The sequence below is a fragment of the Salvelinus namaycush genome, chromosome 37 (genome assembly GCF_016432855.1).
Source record: "Salvelinus namaycush isolate Seneca chromosome 37, SaNama_1.0, whole genome shotgun sequence".
NCBI classification, from domain to species: Eukaryota; Metazoa; Chordata; class Actinopteri; order Salmoniformes; family Salmonidae; genus Salvelinus; species Salvelinus namaycush.
This window is the reverse complement of record NC_052343.1, coordinates 10,064,348-10,079,435: the sequence shown is the minus strand read 5'-3', so window position 1 is coordinate 10,079,435 and position 15,088 is coordinate 10,064,348. Positions and strand designations below refer to the sequence as shown.

At 43.0% G+C, this 15,088-nt stretch overlaps 1 protein-coding gene across 1 annotated transcript in view; it reads left to right on the top strand.

The window, feature by feature from the left end:
- LOC120030877 (beta-1,4-galactosyltransferase 3-like) overlaps window positions 1-14,826 on the top strand; it is a 30,348-nt gene extending 15,522 nt beyond the window's left edge. Inside the window, exons 2-7 of the mRNA XM_038976374.1 lie at window positions 3,690-5,079; window positions 6,551-6,786; window positions 10,332-10,519; window positions 10,749-10,871; window positions 11,059-11,163; window positions 11,380-14,826. Coding sequence (XP_038832302.1) covers window positions 4,794-5,079; window positions 6,551-6,786; window positions 10,332-10,519; window positions 10,749-10,871; window positions 11,059-11,163; window positions 11,380-11,641 — 1,200 coding nt within the window. The 5' untranslated portion in view covers window positions 3,690-4,793 and the 3' untranslated portion in view covers window positions 11,642-14,826. The remainder of the gene's footprint in view (window positions 1-3,689; window positions 5,080-6,550; window positions 6,787-10,331; window positions 10,520-10,748; window positions 10,872-11,058; window positions 11,164-11,379) is intronic.
- Window positions 14,827-15,088: the final 262 nt, after the last annotated feature.

Genomic DNA, 15,088 nt, shown 5'->3' with positions numbered 1-15,088 from the left:
TTGAAGATGTTAAAATAACTGTCCACATTTACTTTCCCTCAGCCAACAAGATGAGAAACAAACCCAATCACTAGCATAGGCCGAGCACGAGTTTCAAGTTTGGGGAAGCAAATTTTTACCATCAAAATGCACCATTATAATATAGCATTCCATGCATCATAAATCTGCAAATGCGATGTAAGAGAGCCTACTATTTGTAATGTGATGAGTAGATTGGATAGTCATTTAGGCTAATAATAATACTCAGACTGCTCAATGCATGGCTGAGCGCGTGTAGTGTAGAGGCCCCGGCAATAGTCGGTCGGATAAGTTTATTTCTTTGCATGGGAAAAACCCATTTCATGCAATTCTACTGCATTTGACATTAGCTGTGTGTGTGTATAAAATAGGCTACTAAAAGCATGATTTGGCCACAGAGGATCTTTAGCTGACCCTTGCCTTAAAAAAACGAAAAAACAAGCCTACAGTCGGAAGGAAAGGCAGTCCGCGCAATTTGGTCAGCGCGTGCTGCAAATAACAAATAGATAATTTAAAGTAAAATGTTTTGTCATATGCGCCAAATACAACAGGTATAGACTTCACCGTGAAATGATTACTTAAGTGCCCTTAACCAACAATGCGGTGTTTCAAAAAAGTACCAAAAAAATGTGCTAAATAAACGAAAGGAAAAATATGATTGTGTAGCTGCGACCGTCAGTGAAGAGGCCCAGTCAGGGATATTGCAATATTTCAAAATACAAATCATGGGAAGACAGTGTGGAAAGCAAATGGCTATTGCTGTAAAGACAATGAAAAGACTAATCTGTCTTTTAGTTGAGCGAACAACAATAGTAGACCCATCTTATTGGGACCAGCGGAGAGCATCGGCCCTATCGCTGGTGACTGTGCATATTCACTCTTTATCATTGTTGGCTCACTGCCACTTAAAATATTGTTTTTGTAAAATGTCCTCCTCCAGTTTAGATGGATGTCATATTGTATTTGTGTCTCCCCTTCTCATAGGCCTATTATATGGACAACGTAGTTGTTGTTGATTGTTTGTCAGTGTGAGCAGAGTAGGCTACCCTGTAATTTGTTGTATATTACTTTTTTTGAATTATTTTATTTCTGGAGAGGAGTTTGCTAATAAGGCTACATAATTTTGGCGATTTTAATTTTCTTAAGGAAAGCTTAGCTTCCCCTAGCCTTATTGATGCACTGCCTGTGAGCCTATATCAATCTACCATCCACTATAGTAAAGTTTACCTATTTTTATTGGTCAGCTCGTCGAGAAGGAAATGGCCCAAACAGACTCTGGGACAGTTGTGGGATGATGGATCCTAAATTCATACAACCAGTAGACCTAGGCTACATAGAACAACGTTAAAAAGCAATGAATCTGATGCGACGGATAAGAACGTTTAGTTTAAAATGTTGATAAACCTATTTTTTTTACCATTATTAGTGCAACAATGCACACAAGGCAACGTGTGAATGTGCATTTGGCTACCGGACAATGAAACAAAGTTGATGGCACATGAGAGAAATAGGCTACTAGTATCAATGGCATATGGATGTCTGTATAAAATAATTGCCTCCACGGATATGGTCAGATTTTGTCTAGGCTACTTTGAAGCAAGGTTAAACATGCCTCTTAATATGTAGTAAAACTTTCAGGTTTCAAGCAATTACAGTGCATTCGGAAAGAATTCAGACCCCTTTTTCCAAATTACAGCCTTATTCTAAAATGTATGAAATTGTTTTTTCCCCTCAATCTACACACAATGCCCCATAATGACAAAGCAAAAACAGGTTGTGCAAATTTGTAGTTCTTTATTTTTTAACTTGATGACATCTACATCAGACCCTTTACCCAGTCCTTTGTTGAAGCACATTTTGGCAGCGATTAGTCCCAGGTCTTCTTGGGTATGACACTACAAGCTTGGCACACCTGTATTTGGTGAGTTTCTCCCATTCTTCTCTGCAGATCCTTTCAAGCTCTGTCCGGTTGGATGGGGAGCGTCGCTGTACAGCTACATTATTTTCAGGTTTCTCCAGACACGTTCGATCGGGCTCTGGCTGGGCCACTCAATGACATTCAGAGACTTGTCCCGAAGCCACACCTGTGTTATCTTGACTGTGCTTAGGGTCGTTGTCCTGTTTTGAAGGTCAACCGTCCTGAGCGCTCTGGAGCAGGTTTTCATCAAGGATCTCTCTGTACTTTGCTCCGTTCATCTTTCCCTCGATCCTGACTAGTCTCCCTGCACCTGAAAAACATCCCCACAGCATGATGCTGCCACCACCATGCTTCACCGTAGGGATGGTGCCAGGTTTCATCCAGACATGGCGCTTGGCATTCAGACCAATCTTGGTTTCATCAGACCAGAGAATCTTGCTTCTCATGGTCGTCTGCGAGTCCTTTAGGTACGTTTTGGCAAACTCCAAACGCGCTGTCATGTGCCTTTTACTGAGGAGTGGCTTCCGTCTGGCCACTCTACCATAAAGACCTGATTGGTGGCGTGCTGCAGAGGAACTCTGGAGCTCTGTCAGAGTGACCATCGGGTTCTTGGTCACCTCCATGAGCAAGGCCCTTCTCCCTCGATTGCTCAGTTTGGCCAGGCGGTCAGCTCTAGAAAGAGTCTTGGTGGTTCCGAACTTCTTCCATTTAAGAAAGATGGAGGCCACTGTGTTCTTGGGGACCTTCAATAAGGAATATATTTTTTGGTACCCTTCCCCAGATCTGTGCCTTGACACAATCCTGTCTCAGAGCTCTACGGACAAATCCTTTGACCTCATGGCTTAGTTTTTGCTCTGACATGCACTGTCAACTGTGGGACAAAAAGGCTGTATTGTGCGTGTGATGCATAAAGAATATCCGTGCCAATTTAATTCTACAAAATGATGCAAATTAACCCATAGACCGATATGCATGACTGGTCAAATATATTTCCATCAATGAGTAGGCAAAAAAGCATTATTTCGCAATGTTTTTTTGGGGGGGGGGGGGATTGGTGCCAATTTCATTTATCGGCGTTTAAATGTTTTTATGGCCAAAAGCCTGCTGTTACTGGCTAACAGAAACCCTGATACATATCATTATTATACATGCACACACCCTCGCCCATTGACTCTCATCCTGTTTTCTGCAACTATCTCTCTACCATTCTGCCGATCCCTGGGCTCTCCATGTGGGATTAGGATTAGAGTTAGTCTGAGGCTGGCGTCTTTAATGTGCACTAATTGATTCGTGAGTGCCGACGTGTCGGGTATTCTCCAACAGATAGCCATCGCAAGGAAGGAGGATTACGCGAGCACAAGTAGCAGGACCGTTTAACGACCCACAATCGTTCTATGGTCTGCCTGAGGGGTAGTGGTAGTAGTAGGACCTTTTCCTAGAGCTAGAAAGTCCACTGCTTTCTATCTTGATTCTCTGAATCGCTTCTGAGCTTGTGTTTCTCTCGGTTGCTGCCAGCAGTCTGTTCTCTTTGAAGGCGTCCGTATTGGAGTTCCTGTTATGCCTGATTCCTCCTGGCTCTCTCCAGCTGGTCTGTTTAGCTGAAAACAAACAAGCTGTTTGTTCCGGCTGTGCATCATGTATGTGGTAAACAGTTAGTCTAATTGGGAAAGATGCTAGCAGCAACAATAGATTATTATAGGATGTCAATCGTAACAACTTCTTAACCACCTACCTCGCTCTCATTGTCTTTCAGAGCACCATTATCGTGATTGGTCCGAGCCCCTGTCCGCCACGCCTGGTGGACCCCTCCCCCTTGGAAGCATCTCTCAGCCCAGAGTGTCAGTCAGAATGAGACAATAGCCGCAGTCGACATTGGACCTTCCCCTTTCTCTCTTTGCTCTCTGTCTGCCCCGTCCCCACACCCTTCCCCTAACACACACACACACACACACACACACACACACACACACACACACACACACACACACACACACACACACACACACACAGCCAGCCCCTGACTACTCTTTCCACTGTACTGGTTTCGGTCCACTCCCTCTTCCTACCTCTCTAGCCAGCCTTGTCAAGCCAAATGAAACCATAATCCTCTGTAAAAGATAGGGGCCTATACAGCTGCCTGTGCTCCCTTTTTGTTGTTGGTAACTGTTTGTTTAGAGGGCCCCCATGAGAGTAGCAGCTAGAGAACACAAGGCAGCACAACAGCACCCAGTCAGCCGTTTTACTGGAAACAAACGAGCTGTGGTGGTGGTTTGGACACTGATGGAATTCTAGTAGCATGATGTTGGGCTGGCATCGCCACCACACGCCATCAATGAACCAGAGGGCCACCAGCAGACTTTGGAGATCGACACATCTCAACTTGTGGTGGGACAAAAGATTGAAATAAAGACATCAATCTTTTTTTCATGATATTTTTTTTAACCTCCTTTTTTGCTTCTCCAGTGATCAGCTAAACCAAAGTGCCTTTCTTGGTTTCTCACTGTGCTTTTACTATAAACTTGATCTAACTTCATATTACACTCCAATATCTGAAAATAGATTTAAAAGAAACATTTCAACATCTCAAGGATTTTGCACTTTTCATTGATGCACCTCCATACCATTGCCTGTTGCACTTGTCATATCATACTTGTCGCACAATACTGACAGTGCCCGCTTGTTTACAGTAAAAACATACACCCCCATTCCGACTGTTGACAATCCCACCCCGTATTTCACCCAGCCACAAAGTAAGCATTCTCTCACAGCGTTCCTCTAGTGTAGGTTGCTAGGACTAACGAAGCCAAACCTATCACCAAACCGCTCTCCAAGTTCCTTGTGACGCAGAGCCGGCGACATGGCGACGTGGCTACAGTCAAAATGGCGCTACCTATTCATGTTCCTGGGTGTCCAGCTGGTTGTCATGGCTCTGCTGTCCCGCGAGGGCTACCACAAGCGAGTGTCGTACTTCATCAGGATTTTCCGCAAGCCGGAGACCACTGCGTCGGGGACGTCCGGTGCCAGCTCGCCCCACATGCGCAATCACACGGGCAGTGACGTCTACGCCAACTTGTCCCTCCTGGCCAAGGCCCACGGCCGGGGCGAGTACATGCCCTACTGCCCCAAGACGTCTCCCCTGATAGGTGAGTTCACACACAGAAATAGAAGTCCTAGAACTGGCAGCCCCATTATATTTCTGAGTTCACCAGCCGCCGTCTTCAGTTACCCAGCGCTCCCCGTACCTCTTACTTCATTCCCTCTCCAGACTGAAACTGAAGAGGGAATGTTTTTTTATAATGTACGCCAGAACAATACTTTCTCGTAAAAAGAAAGTGGCTCAGATACTTGATTAGTGTGGCAGAAAACGTAATGTGAAATGTGGCCAGTCAGAAAGCCTCGGTTGGTTTGATGTGGAAGGGAATTTCCAAATAATTCCACATATGCAACTGACCTTGCTTGTTAGTTGGCTACTGATCTGACCAGGTTGGATGGGTAGTGGGCGTGCCAAATTTCGGTAGGAGAAATCCTGTTTGGAGAATTCTGTATTTCCTGCTTATTCTGTTCTGATTCCGGGAGTCCTTCACCCAGGATTTCTGGGAAAGTTACCAGAATTGAGTAGACATGATATGGTGGAACCTTGGCTTTACCTATACAGTCAGGAATTGTTCAATGATGGCCCTTAGTAAGGGAAGGCAGGATGTGTTTTGACTTTGAGATCATTCAAACTGAGCCAAGACTTGGTGGCGGCTGACCCAACAGGAGTGTTTGTTGTACGCTTCAACTAGAGGGTCTGAATATACTTGTGTTCAAATGGTCAGTTTACCTTGTGTCCAACTTCCTACTTTTTTGCATTCAAATTTGGATATACACACTGAAACTAAGAGATTTGCCTACAGCAAAGGCTCCTACAATGTTTTGCTGTGCCCTTTTATTTATTGGGATTTTTTTAACCTTTATTTAACTAGGCAAGTCAGTTAAGAACAAATTCTTATTTTCAATGACGGCCTAGGAACAGTGGGTTAACTGCCTTGTTCAGGGGCAGAACGACATATTACCTTGTTAGCACGGGGATTCGATCTTGCAACCTTTCGGTTACAAGTCCAACGCTCTAACCACTAGACTACCTACTTCCCCAATCAGTAGGTTGTCCATGCTAGCATGCTCGTTCTAACAGGGTTTTGGGGATTTGAGATCCTTTTTTTTTCCTTTTTTTTTTTTTTTTTTTACATGAGACGACAGCATGTTCCAGCAGTGGTTACTGACTTTGAAGTGACAAACTTCAAAGCACATAGGCTACATAGCCTAGGCCTACACTCCCCCATGTATTTATTTGGGCTGTGAAGCTAAAACTTAAAAATTTGTCTCTATCCTGCAGCATTTTGGATTGGAGATTTTTTATATGAGACGACCGAACAGAATTGATTAAAGGGGGCACACTGCTTTCTGTACTGTCGTCTCATGTAAAACATTTGATCCCAAAAACACTGTTAGAACAAGCATGCTAGCATGGACAACCTACTGATTTTTAATTTATTGGTGTGTGTTACGATATAGGTCTAGCAATAAAATGCTGTTATGACATCTAGCTTCTTCTCACCCCGTTTCTCTTATCAGGTGGACCGATCCACGTCAGCTTTCCTTCTGGGTTGACACTGGCCCAAGTTGCGCGGAAGAATCCATTGGTGGTCCTCGGGGGGCGCTACAGGCCGCCTGACTGTGAGGCACGGCACCGCACCGCCATAATCATTCCCCACAGAAACCGGGAGCACCACCTGAAGTTCCTCCTCTACTACCTTCACCCATTCTTACAGCGACAGCAGCTCAACTACGGCATCTACGTCATCCACCAGGTGAAATGCATACATATATACACACACACATTGTTTCAAAAGGTTAATTTTGAAGGGGCAATCGTCAGTTGCTACATACCTTTTTGGATGTATAAATTAATGATATGTACCCATTTGATTCTTGAAGAATATAACTTATAAATGCCTCATGAGTTTAGTTCAACTGTTACACTCCATGAGAACCCAACATATAAGTTTGTTTTTCTCCAATGTTTGTAAACAAAGTAAATGTAAACAAACACTGTCTAGCCTCAAAACATGGTTGAAACTGTCATGAATGGTCAGTCCTTGCATCCATAGCTCTATGAATTGGAGTGGTTACACATTTCTCCATCCCTCAGCCTTTTACCGAAACGGGGTTGTGAAAAACACTGTTTCAACTGATGATTGCTGTTTTAAAGACAACATTAATGTTATCAATTCATTGTGCAATCTGTAACATAGCCTATCAGTGTGAATATGTTCTTTACTCTTCCTACAATTGACCAAAATATATATTCATTTGGACTACGTTCTAGCTGTAGTGGTGAGGCCAAGTATACATTCAGCCTAGATCAAAACCACCCTCTGGTGTCCTAACCATGGAATCACACACAGCCTTATGGTTGAAAGATGCTTACCGGAAGGCTTAACCGAGTTTAATCTTCTTAACAACTTGTAGCAATCCCTTTGTTTACACTTTAAACAAGCACTTTGTCTTACCCTCACACTGTTAGCAAAGTTGTCACTGCCTGCTTGTTGTTTACCTGCAACATATGAACGCCAAGCCAACCTCTACCAAGTTAGAGCCAGTTTCATTTTGAGATGCTAAGGCATTTATCATTAGAAAGATGTTACAGCATCATGTCTAAAGCATTTATTCATAACTCTGCATGTGTGCAGTATTTTTGCGTAACCAGTGCCAGATTGCACTCAACTCAAACAAGATAATGCAGGCTAGCAGCAGTTCAAGCATTTGCATGTCTTCAGCTGTGGTTGGTTGTCATAGTTACACACACACACTGAACCACAGGAACAAATACTACTCATGCTATTTGACCTCAGTAACGCTCTCAAATGTCATATCTTGCCAGGTGTAATCCTTCTGAGATGTTTTTTAGTTTAGTGAATATTATTAGACCATTTGAGTGTATGCTGTAATATTTTTTTTATGTATTTAACCTTTATTTAACCAGGAAGGGCTAATTGAGATTTGATATCTATTTTTCAAGAGCGTCCTGGCCAATTTACAGATGATCAGTTGTACTGTAAATAATCAGACTATTGATTTCATTATATGTAGACTACACAATTAATTTCCATGTTGAATAGTTGCAGGTGACTAGGGTCTGGTTTCAATGATGGACTCTTCTGGTATAGAGGAACTAGTAATTCAATACCTATGTCGATAAGGGAAAAATATATTTCCGAACACTCGCCCAACAAATCACGAGGCAGACATGCCAGAACGCTGTATGTCATTAGTGGATACTTTCACTGCTCTCAGGGCAGGTCTGCCAGCTTTGACTAGAGTAAGTGACTTTTCATAGCAGGTTAGGAGAATTAGGTTAAGGTTAGGAAAAGGGCTAGGGTTAGCTAAAACGCAAAAATTGTCCCGACTCAAATATGTAGCTACAACCAGCCCTGAGAACAGTCTTGGTTTCCACTAATGTGATCCACGTTGCTATTCAAAGCCAAAGTTTACAGGCAAAACCTTTTGCAGTGGTTTTAATAATGGTAGTTGATGCAAACTAGCCACTTGCGAAATCCACTCATTAAAAAGAACCTCAATGATCTCCATCTTGCTAGCTACTATGTAGTATTATATTCAAGCAGATAAAGTAGTGACCTAGGCAGTGACGTAGTTCCTCTATGCCAACAGAGTCCATCATTGAAACCAGACCTGTGTTGCCTACGGTCGGCTTTATGAGACTACTAACGGAGAATAAACTGTATAAAAATGAAGTCGCACACTCCATATATTTAATGGGTTAACCCCATTACCCGTTATTGTTGTATGGAACCAAAGTCAGTGTTTACCCTATATTCATTTAGCAGCGGGGGGCCAAATATGATATATGCACTACATTGTCAAAAGTATGTGGACACCCCTTCAAATTAGTGGTTTTGGCTATTTCAACCACACCCGTTGCTGACAGGTGTGTAAAATCGAGCACACCGCCATGCAATCTCCATAGACAAACATTGGCAGTAGACTGGCCCGTACTGAAGAGCACAGTGACTTTCAACACGGCACCGTCATAGGATGCCACCTTTCCAAGAAGTCAGTTCGTCAAATTTCTTCCCTGCTTGAACTGCCCCGGTCAACTGTAAGTGCTGTTTTTGTGAATTGGAAACGTCTAAGAGCAACAACGTCTCAGCCGCAAAGTGGTAGGCCACACAAGCTCACAGAACGGGACGGCCAAGTGCTGAAGCACGTGGTGCGTAAAAATCCTCTGTCCTCGGGTTGCAACACTCACTACCGAGTTCCAAACTGCCTCTGGAAGCAGCGTCAGCACACGAACTGTTCGTCGGGAGCTTCATGAAATTGGTTTCCATGGCCGAGCAGCTGCATACAAGCCTAAGATCACAATGCGCTATGCCAAGCGTCGGCTGGAGTGGTGTAAGGCTCGCCACCATTTGACTCTAGAGCAGTGGAAACGTGTTCTCTGGAGTGATGAATCACTCTTCACCATCTGGCAGTCCGACAGACGAATCTGGGTTTGGCGGATGCCAGGAGAATGCTACCTGCCCTAATGCATATAGTGCCAACTGTAAGTTGGTGGAGGAGGAATAATGGTTGGGGGCTATTTGTCATGTTCCAGGCTAGGCCCCTTAGTTCCAGTGAAGGGAAATCTTAACTTGGTGGCAACAGTTTGGGGAAGGCCCTTTCCTGTTTCAGCATAACAACAGTGCACAAAGCGAGGTCCATACAGAGATGGTTTGTTGATCAGTGTGGAAGAACTTGACTTGCCTGCACAGAGCCCTGACCGCAAACCTATCAAACACCTTTGGGATGAATTGGAATGTAGACTGCGAGCCAGGCCTAATCGCCCAACATCAGTGCCCGACCTCACTAATGCTCTTGTGGCTGAATGGAAGCCCCCGCAGCAATGTTCCAACATCTAGTGGAAAGCCTTCCCAGAAGAGTGGAGGCTGTTATAGCAGCAAATGGATGACCAACCCCATATTAATGCCCATGATTTTCGAATGTTTGACAAACAGGTGTCCACATACTTTTTGCCATGTAGTGTATTTTTATCTCCAATCTATCGTTCTGCTGAGATGCACTTTTAAATGGATAGTCATTAGCTCAATGACTGGAAGTCTATGGGAACAGCTAGCATGTCATTGCAATACCGCTTGCAGCAATGCACCCCGTTACCCTTGCCACCACTGAAGAAAAAAAAAATCCTTAGGGAAATAGTGAATGTTCATATTGAATAACCTATTATTATTGTTATAATTTGTATAGAGTCCATGTCAATATTGAATATTTGCAGGTTGTTGCTGACATAAGGGTCTCTAAAGGCCAAATAAAAAATGTCTTACTTGTTCCTCTTTAGGCTGGTAACTACACGTTTAACCGGGCCAAGCTAATGAACGTTGGGTTCCGGGAGGCCATGCGGGAGGAGGACTGGGACTGCCTGTTCTTCCATGATGTGGACCTCATCCCTGAGGACGACCGCAACACCTACATGTGCGATGCCAACCCCAAGCATGCCGCCATCGCCATGGACAAGTTTGGATATAAGTCAGTCTATTCTCTTTTTTGAATTTTTTTTGCTTCTTTTTCCCCTTATGTTATTAGTTCCTCTTTTCACCGTAAGTCGCATTGATTTTCACTAGTTTATTCAACACAAAATGTATTATATTTTAGTTGTCATTTAGTTCTTTCATTATGCGTGGCTTCACTCATTTCTGATTTCACTTGTTCCCTATCTGATCCTTAATTTTTTATTTTAATCCTGTCATTCTCCTAGGCTGCCATACAAGATGTATTTCGGAGGGGTGTCAGCGTTGTCTCCACTGCACTACCTGAAGATGAACGGCTTCCCCAACAACTACTGGGGCTGGGGAGGAGAGGACGATGACATTGGAGTCAGGTGAGAGGGGTCCTTGGGAGTTTTGGGGGTGGAACATTGAGCCAATTCATTGAGCTATGGACCCATTGTGGTTTGTTCTGTCTAACAAAAGGATACAATTTAAATTCACGGAATAATCCTATTATTTATAATAGATAATAACCCAATTAAAATTATTTATCTTTCCTTCCCTCTCTCCCATTCTCAGAGTATCCCTAGGAGGGATGTTCATCTCTCGTCCATCGGTGAAGGTGGGCCGATACAAGATGATCAAACACAAGCTGGACAAGGGAAACGATGTGAACCCCAGGAGGTATGGTACAGGACTGACACATGTTTGTGTATGGCTGGGGTCCATTCAGTAGGGTGACACGTTCAGATTCTTTCAAATAGGCAGCACATTGTATCTGTACATTTTTTTTATTTCCATCTGCTACCTCTGAATGTTGCCCTCTATCGAATAAGACCTAGGTCTGTTGAATAAACCCACAGTCCATCACTAAAATCCCCTCTCCCTGCCTCCCCCTAGGTTCAACATGCTGGCCAAGACGCGTCAGACGTGGAAGCTGGACGGCATGAACACTGTGGACTACGAGGTGCTGTCACGTGACCACTTCCCCCTCTACACCAACATCACTGTGCACATTGGCACCGAGGCCGGCCTGCATGCCACGGCGCCGTCCCCCAAGATCCCTGCCAAAGCCCCAGCAAAGCCGCCAGTCGAAGCCCCCACCAAACCTCCAGCCAAGCTCCAACAGGAACAAAAACAGAACCAACCCACGAACCACTGACTTGGACCACCTTTACCCACTCCACTCCCATCCACCACCGACTCTCCCCTCCTAACTTATGCCTGGGAGCTGGGATGTGAGAGGGGGCCCTGGACACTAAAATCGCTCCTTTCTTTGCCTTCACACCTCATATCAACGCCTACAGTGGGGAGAGGTGGGTGGCTCCCCCTATTGGACTAGAGGCCATTATACGCACATGCCTTTTCCTTCTGTTCCTTCCTCTGGTCTGATCATCATTATCAACTGAGACTTTAACAATAGCATAGCAGAGACCGAACCGAAGACCAATGCTCTCCACTGCCTAGATAGAATCTGTGGGCCGAGGCTTTGTCTGTCTAAATGATTTACTGTCGCATTCTCCACCCTAGTTGTGAATCTCGAGCTTCTCCAGCTATGTATCACCACTCCACTGACTGACTCTATGAAAGGGACTTATGGTAGAGGAGAGAAAAAAAGACTGACTCTATGAGTTTATATCGCTGCCGAAAACCCCCGTTGCCTTAGAAAAACCTGTCTTGTTCTATTTGTCCTTTTAGTAGAATTTCAGGTCGAGAGTTATGAATGGAACCGGTTTCTAGTGATAGCAAGATTAGGGGATAGAATAGACAAATGAAAAACCATTTTATGCTACTGATATTGCAATAGCATATGGGTCTTTCTGCTGATAAGGTGGCTTTTGAGTAGTGTAACTTGGTGAGAACTTGATTTTACCCAATTTTAACATTCTGCCATAAAGAGCACATGTTCAAAACACGGTTTCCCATCTCGTGGTCAAATTAAAGAAATGACCATAGTAGGTGCCAAATAAAGTAACAGGGTTGACCGTAACCGGGTTAAGTCGGCCATAAATCCCCTTGTGACACAGGGAATGGAAGCTTGTTGTGTGCAAATTAAATTTTTCAAACATTTCTAGCCTGTCTATTTATGGGTAACAGGGTAGACATGTTATGTTCGACCTGCTCTTTTTTCCATCAGAAAACACCAGACAATAGCCAAAAAGAGTAGAACCAGCTCACCTGCTTGTACACTATGATTTGACTATTATATGTTCAATCTTTCTTTTGAAAGAAATATTTAAAGAGGAATTTCACCATATTAAAATGAGAGTTCAGTTCACTTTTTTGTCCTTTAAAATGAATCACTAATCACATTAAATAATTAAGTCTTCAGAAATTACTTTGTCAAAGCAACAAAATAACTAGGGCTTTCAAATAATGGTGAGGTTAAGTGGGTTAAAATCTTCCTCGAAGTCACAGTATGCTTAGAGGGATATGCCAAATTCTGAATTTTGGCAGTTTAAAAAGTCTTTATTAAATGAGATTTATTAAATTTTCCATGTGGTCAGTATTAAAGGGCACTTCATTTAAAGAACAGGCTTTTAATATTTAATTTCTACTTAATATATCAAAGGGACGCAAAAGGCACTAATTTCAGAACGACCCATATGTAACTGATTTTACAGTTTAATATTATACGGAGTGAAGCTGCTACCCTGAATATTGACATGGGTAAGTGCTGTTTGCAATTAGCGTGGTAGTCACCCCCTGGGCCCGTCTTCATAAAGCATCTGAGTAGGAGTACTGATCTAGGATCAGGTCCTCCGTGTTCATATCAAATTCATTATGATAAAGGCAACAATGATCTTATATCAGAAAACCTAGTCTGATGGACATGCACAAAACAGGCCCTGAATATCCAGGCTGATTATTGAACGATTTTCTCACAGTAGGTTCACAGTTCTGGCACAGCTTTTTGGTATGGTTGGGTTTTATCACTACAATCAGAATGTGTCTTTTCTCCAGTTATCTCCTTCAATCTCTAGATTGCATTGACGTGGGGTTGCATTTTGCCTTGTCAAATAGAATAGGTGCAGGTGACATGATCAATGCACTGCCTTCAGGTGGGCTGGCTATATTCACATCAGAATGGTGGTTTGTCATTGTGTTTTATCTTATTGTTTGTTACCTTATGGAGCTTTTATGTTGGTTTCCTATGATTTGTCAATGTAGCTTAAAACTGAGGGATTGAAGTCCTAGTGGGCTCTCCATAGATCCCAAGTCTCTGACTATCTCCATACTCTAAATTGGCTGAAATCTTTGAAAACCAAGAGAGCTGAAAACCAGGAACTTTGTCCATGGATGACCAGAAACCACTATAATTAATTAGGTCTATATTAGGAATCAGACACTGGTAAGTGACGTGGAAACTAGTGCCAGTTTACTGTGTAGTACGCTCATTGGTTGTACTGATTCTGCTGAATCACTGATTTAAAGATTTATATAGGTATACTGGGTTAGCATTTACAGCATTTCCCCACTAGCCATTCTTTCAACATTTTACATTTTTTATTTTGTGCTATCTAAAATCTGTCACCCCTAGAATTCCCCAGTGCAATGTCCTCCTCACTGCATGGCTTGTCCCCTGACTTTCCTCTTTGCATGCTGTCTGGACCCCCTGACGAATATGATTGTTTACACTAGATCCCTACTGGGAATTGAACCTCTGTGTGTGCGTCACATAGAGGACTCAGGCCTCTTGGCTGAAACCAAAGATGGCTTCGAGAGAAGGCATTGTACGCCTGATAGTTGTGCTGGTGGTTTCATGCTGACATGGGAATAGATGCGATTCCACTTACTCCAGGTATGCTGAGGTTTTTGTGTGTGCTACTATCTGATCTAGGAATCTCTTGGATGACCTGCTTCACTATGTAGGCTATGTCTTTACCTTTTCTACTCCATATGAAGCCTGATTATGCATGATACACAGACCCTGTATTAGATGAGTGAAATGTACAGAAAACCACAGACCACTATCACATGAATTCACATTTGAGTTTCTAGAAGCATGCTAAAGTGTATGCTTGTGTAGTGATTCGTAAGACGTATTTTATATGTACCTTTTTAACACTTAATGTAGTGGTTTATTATATATCATGCAATTGTATTATCATGTCTATTTGTGCTCTGCAGTTTGTTTCAGTTGATGTATAGCTTGACTTTCACTCCATTATGATGTGGATATGCTGTCCAAGATGACTGCGCCTGAAGATGGAGCTCACCGCAGGGCATTGAAAATGTAACAAGGACAATGTGATACTGTATTTCTGATTTTAATTCCTCTCAATGAAGTCTGCACAGTCCAGAGTGGCCTTATACAATGATTAATAAACAAAGATTAGTCAAACACCTGTGAAGTTCCTTCTGACTGGATGAACTGTGTGGGTTACCCTTTCTGTAGTTGAACATGGCTCTGGTTGACAGTCTTGCAAGAGGAATTTTTTTTACACTATTGTAAAGTAGTCTGGCTGACAGCTCTTGGTCACAGCTCTTCGCTGTGTAGTCACGTGAGTTGCGTCAGCCAGGCTAGTTGTAAAGAGGATATCTATTTGTGAAAAGTGACTTAAGATTCTTAAGAGTAAGAAATAATGAACAGCTTCTTGTCATAAAT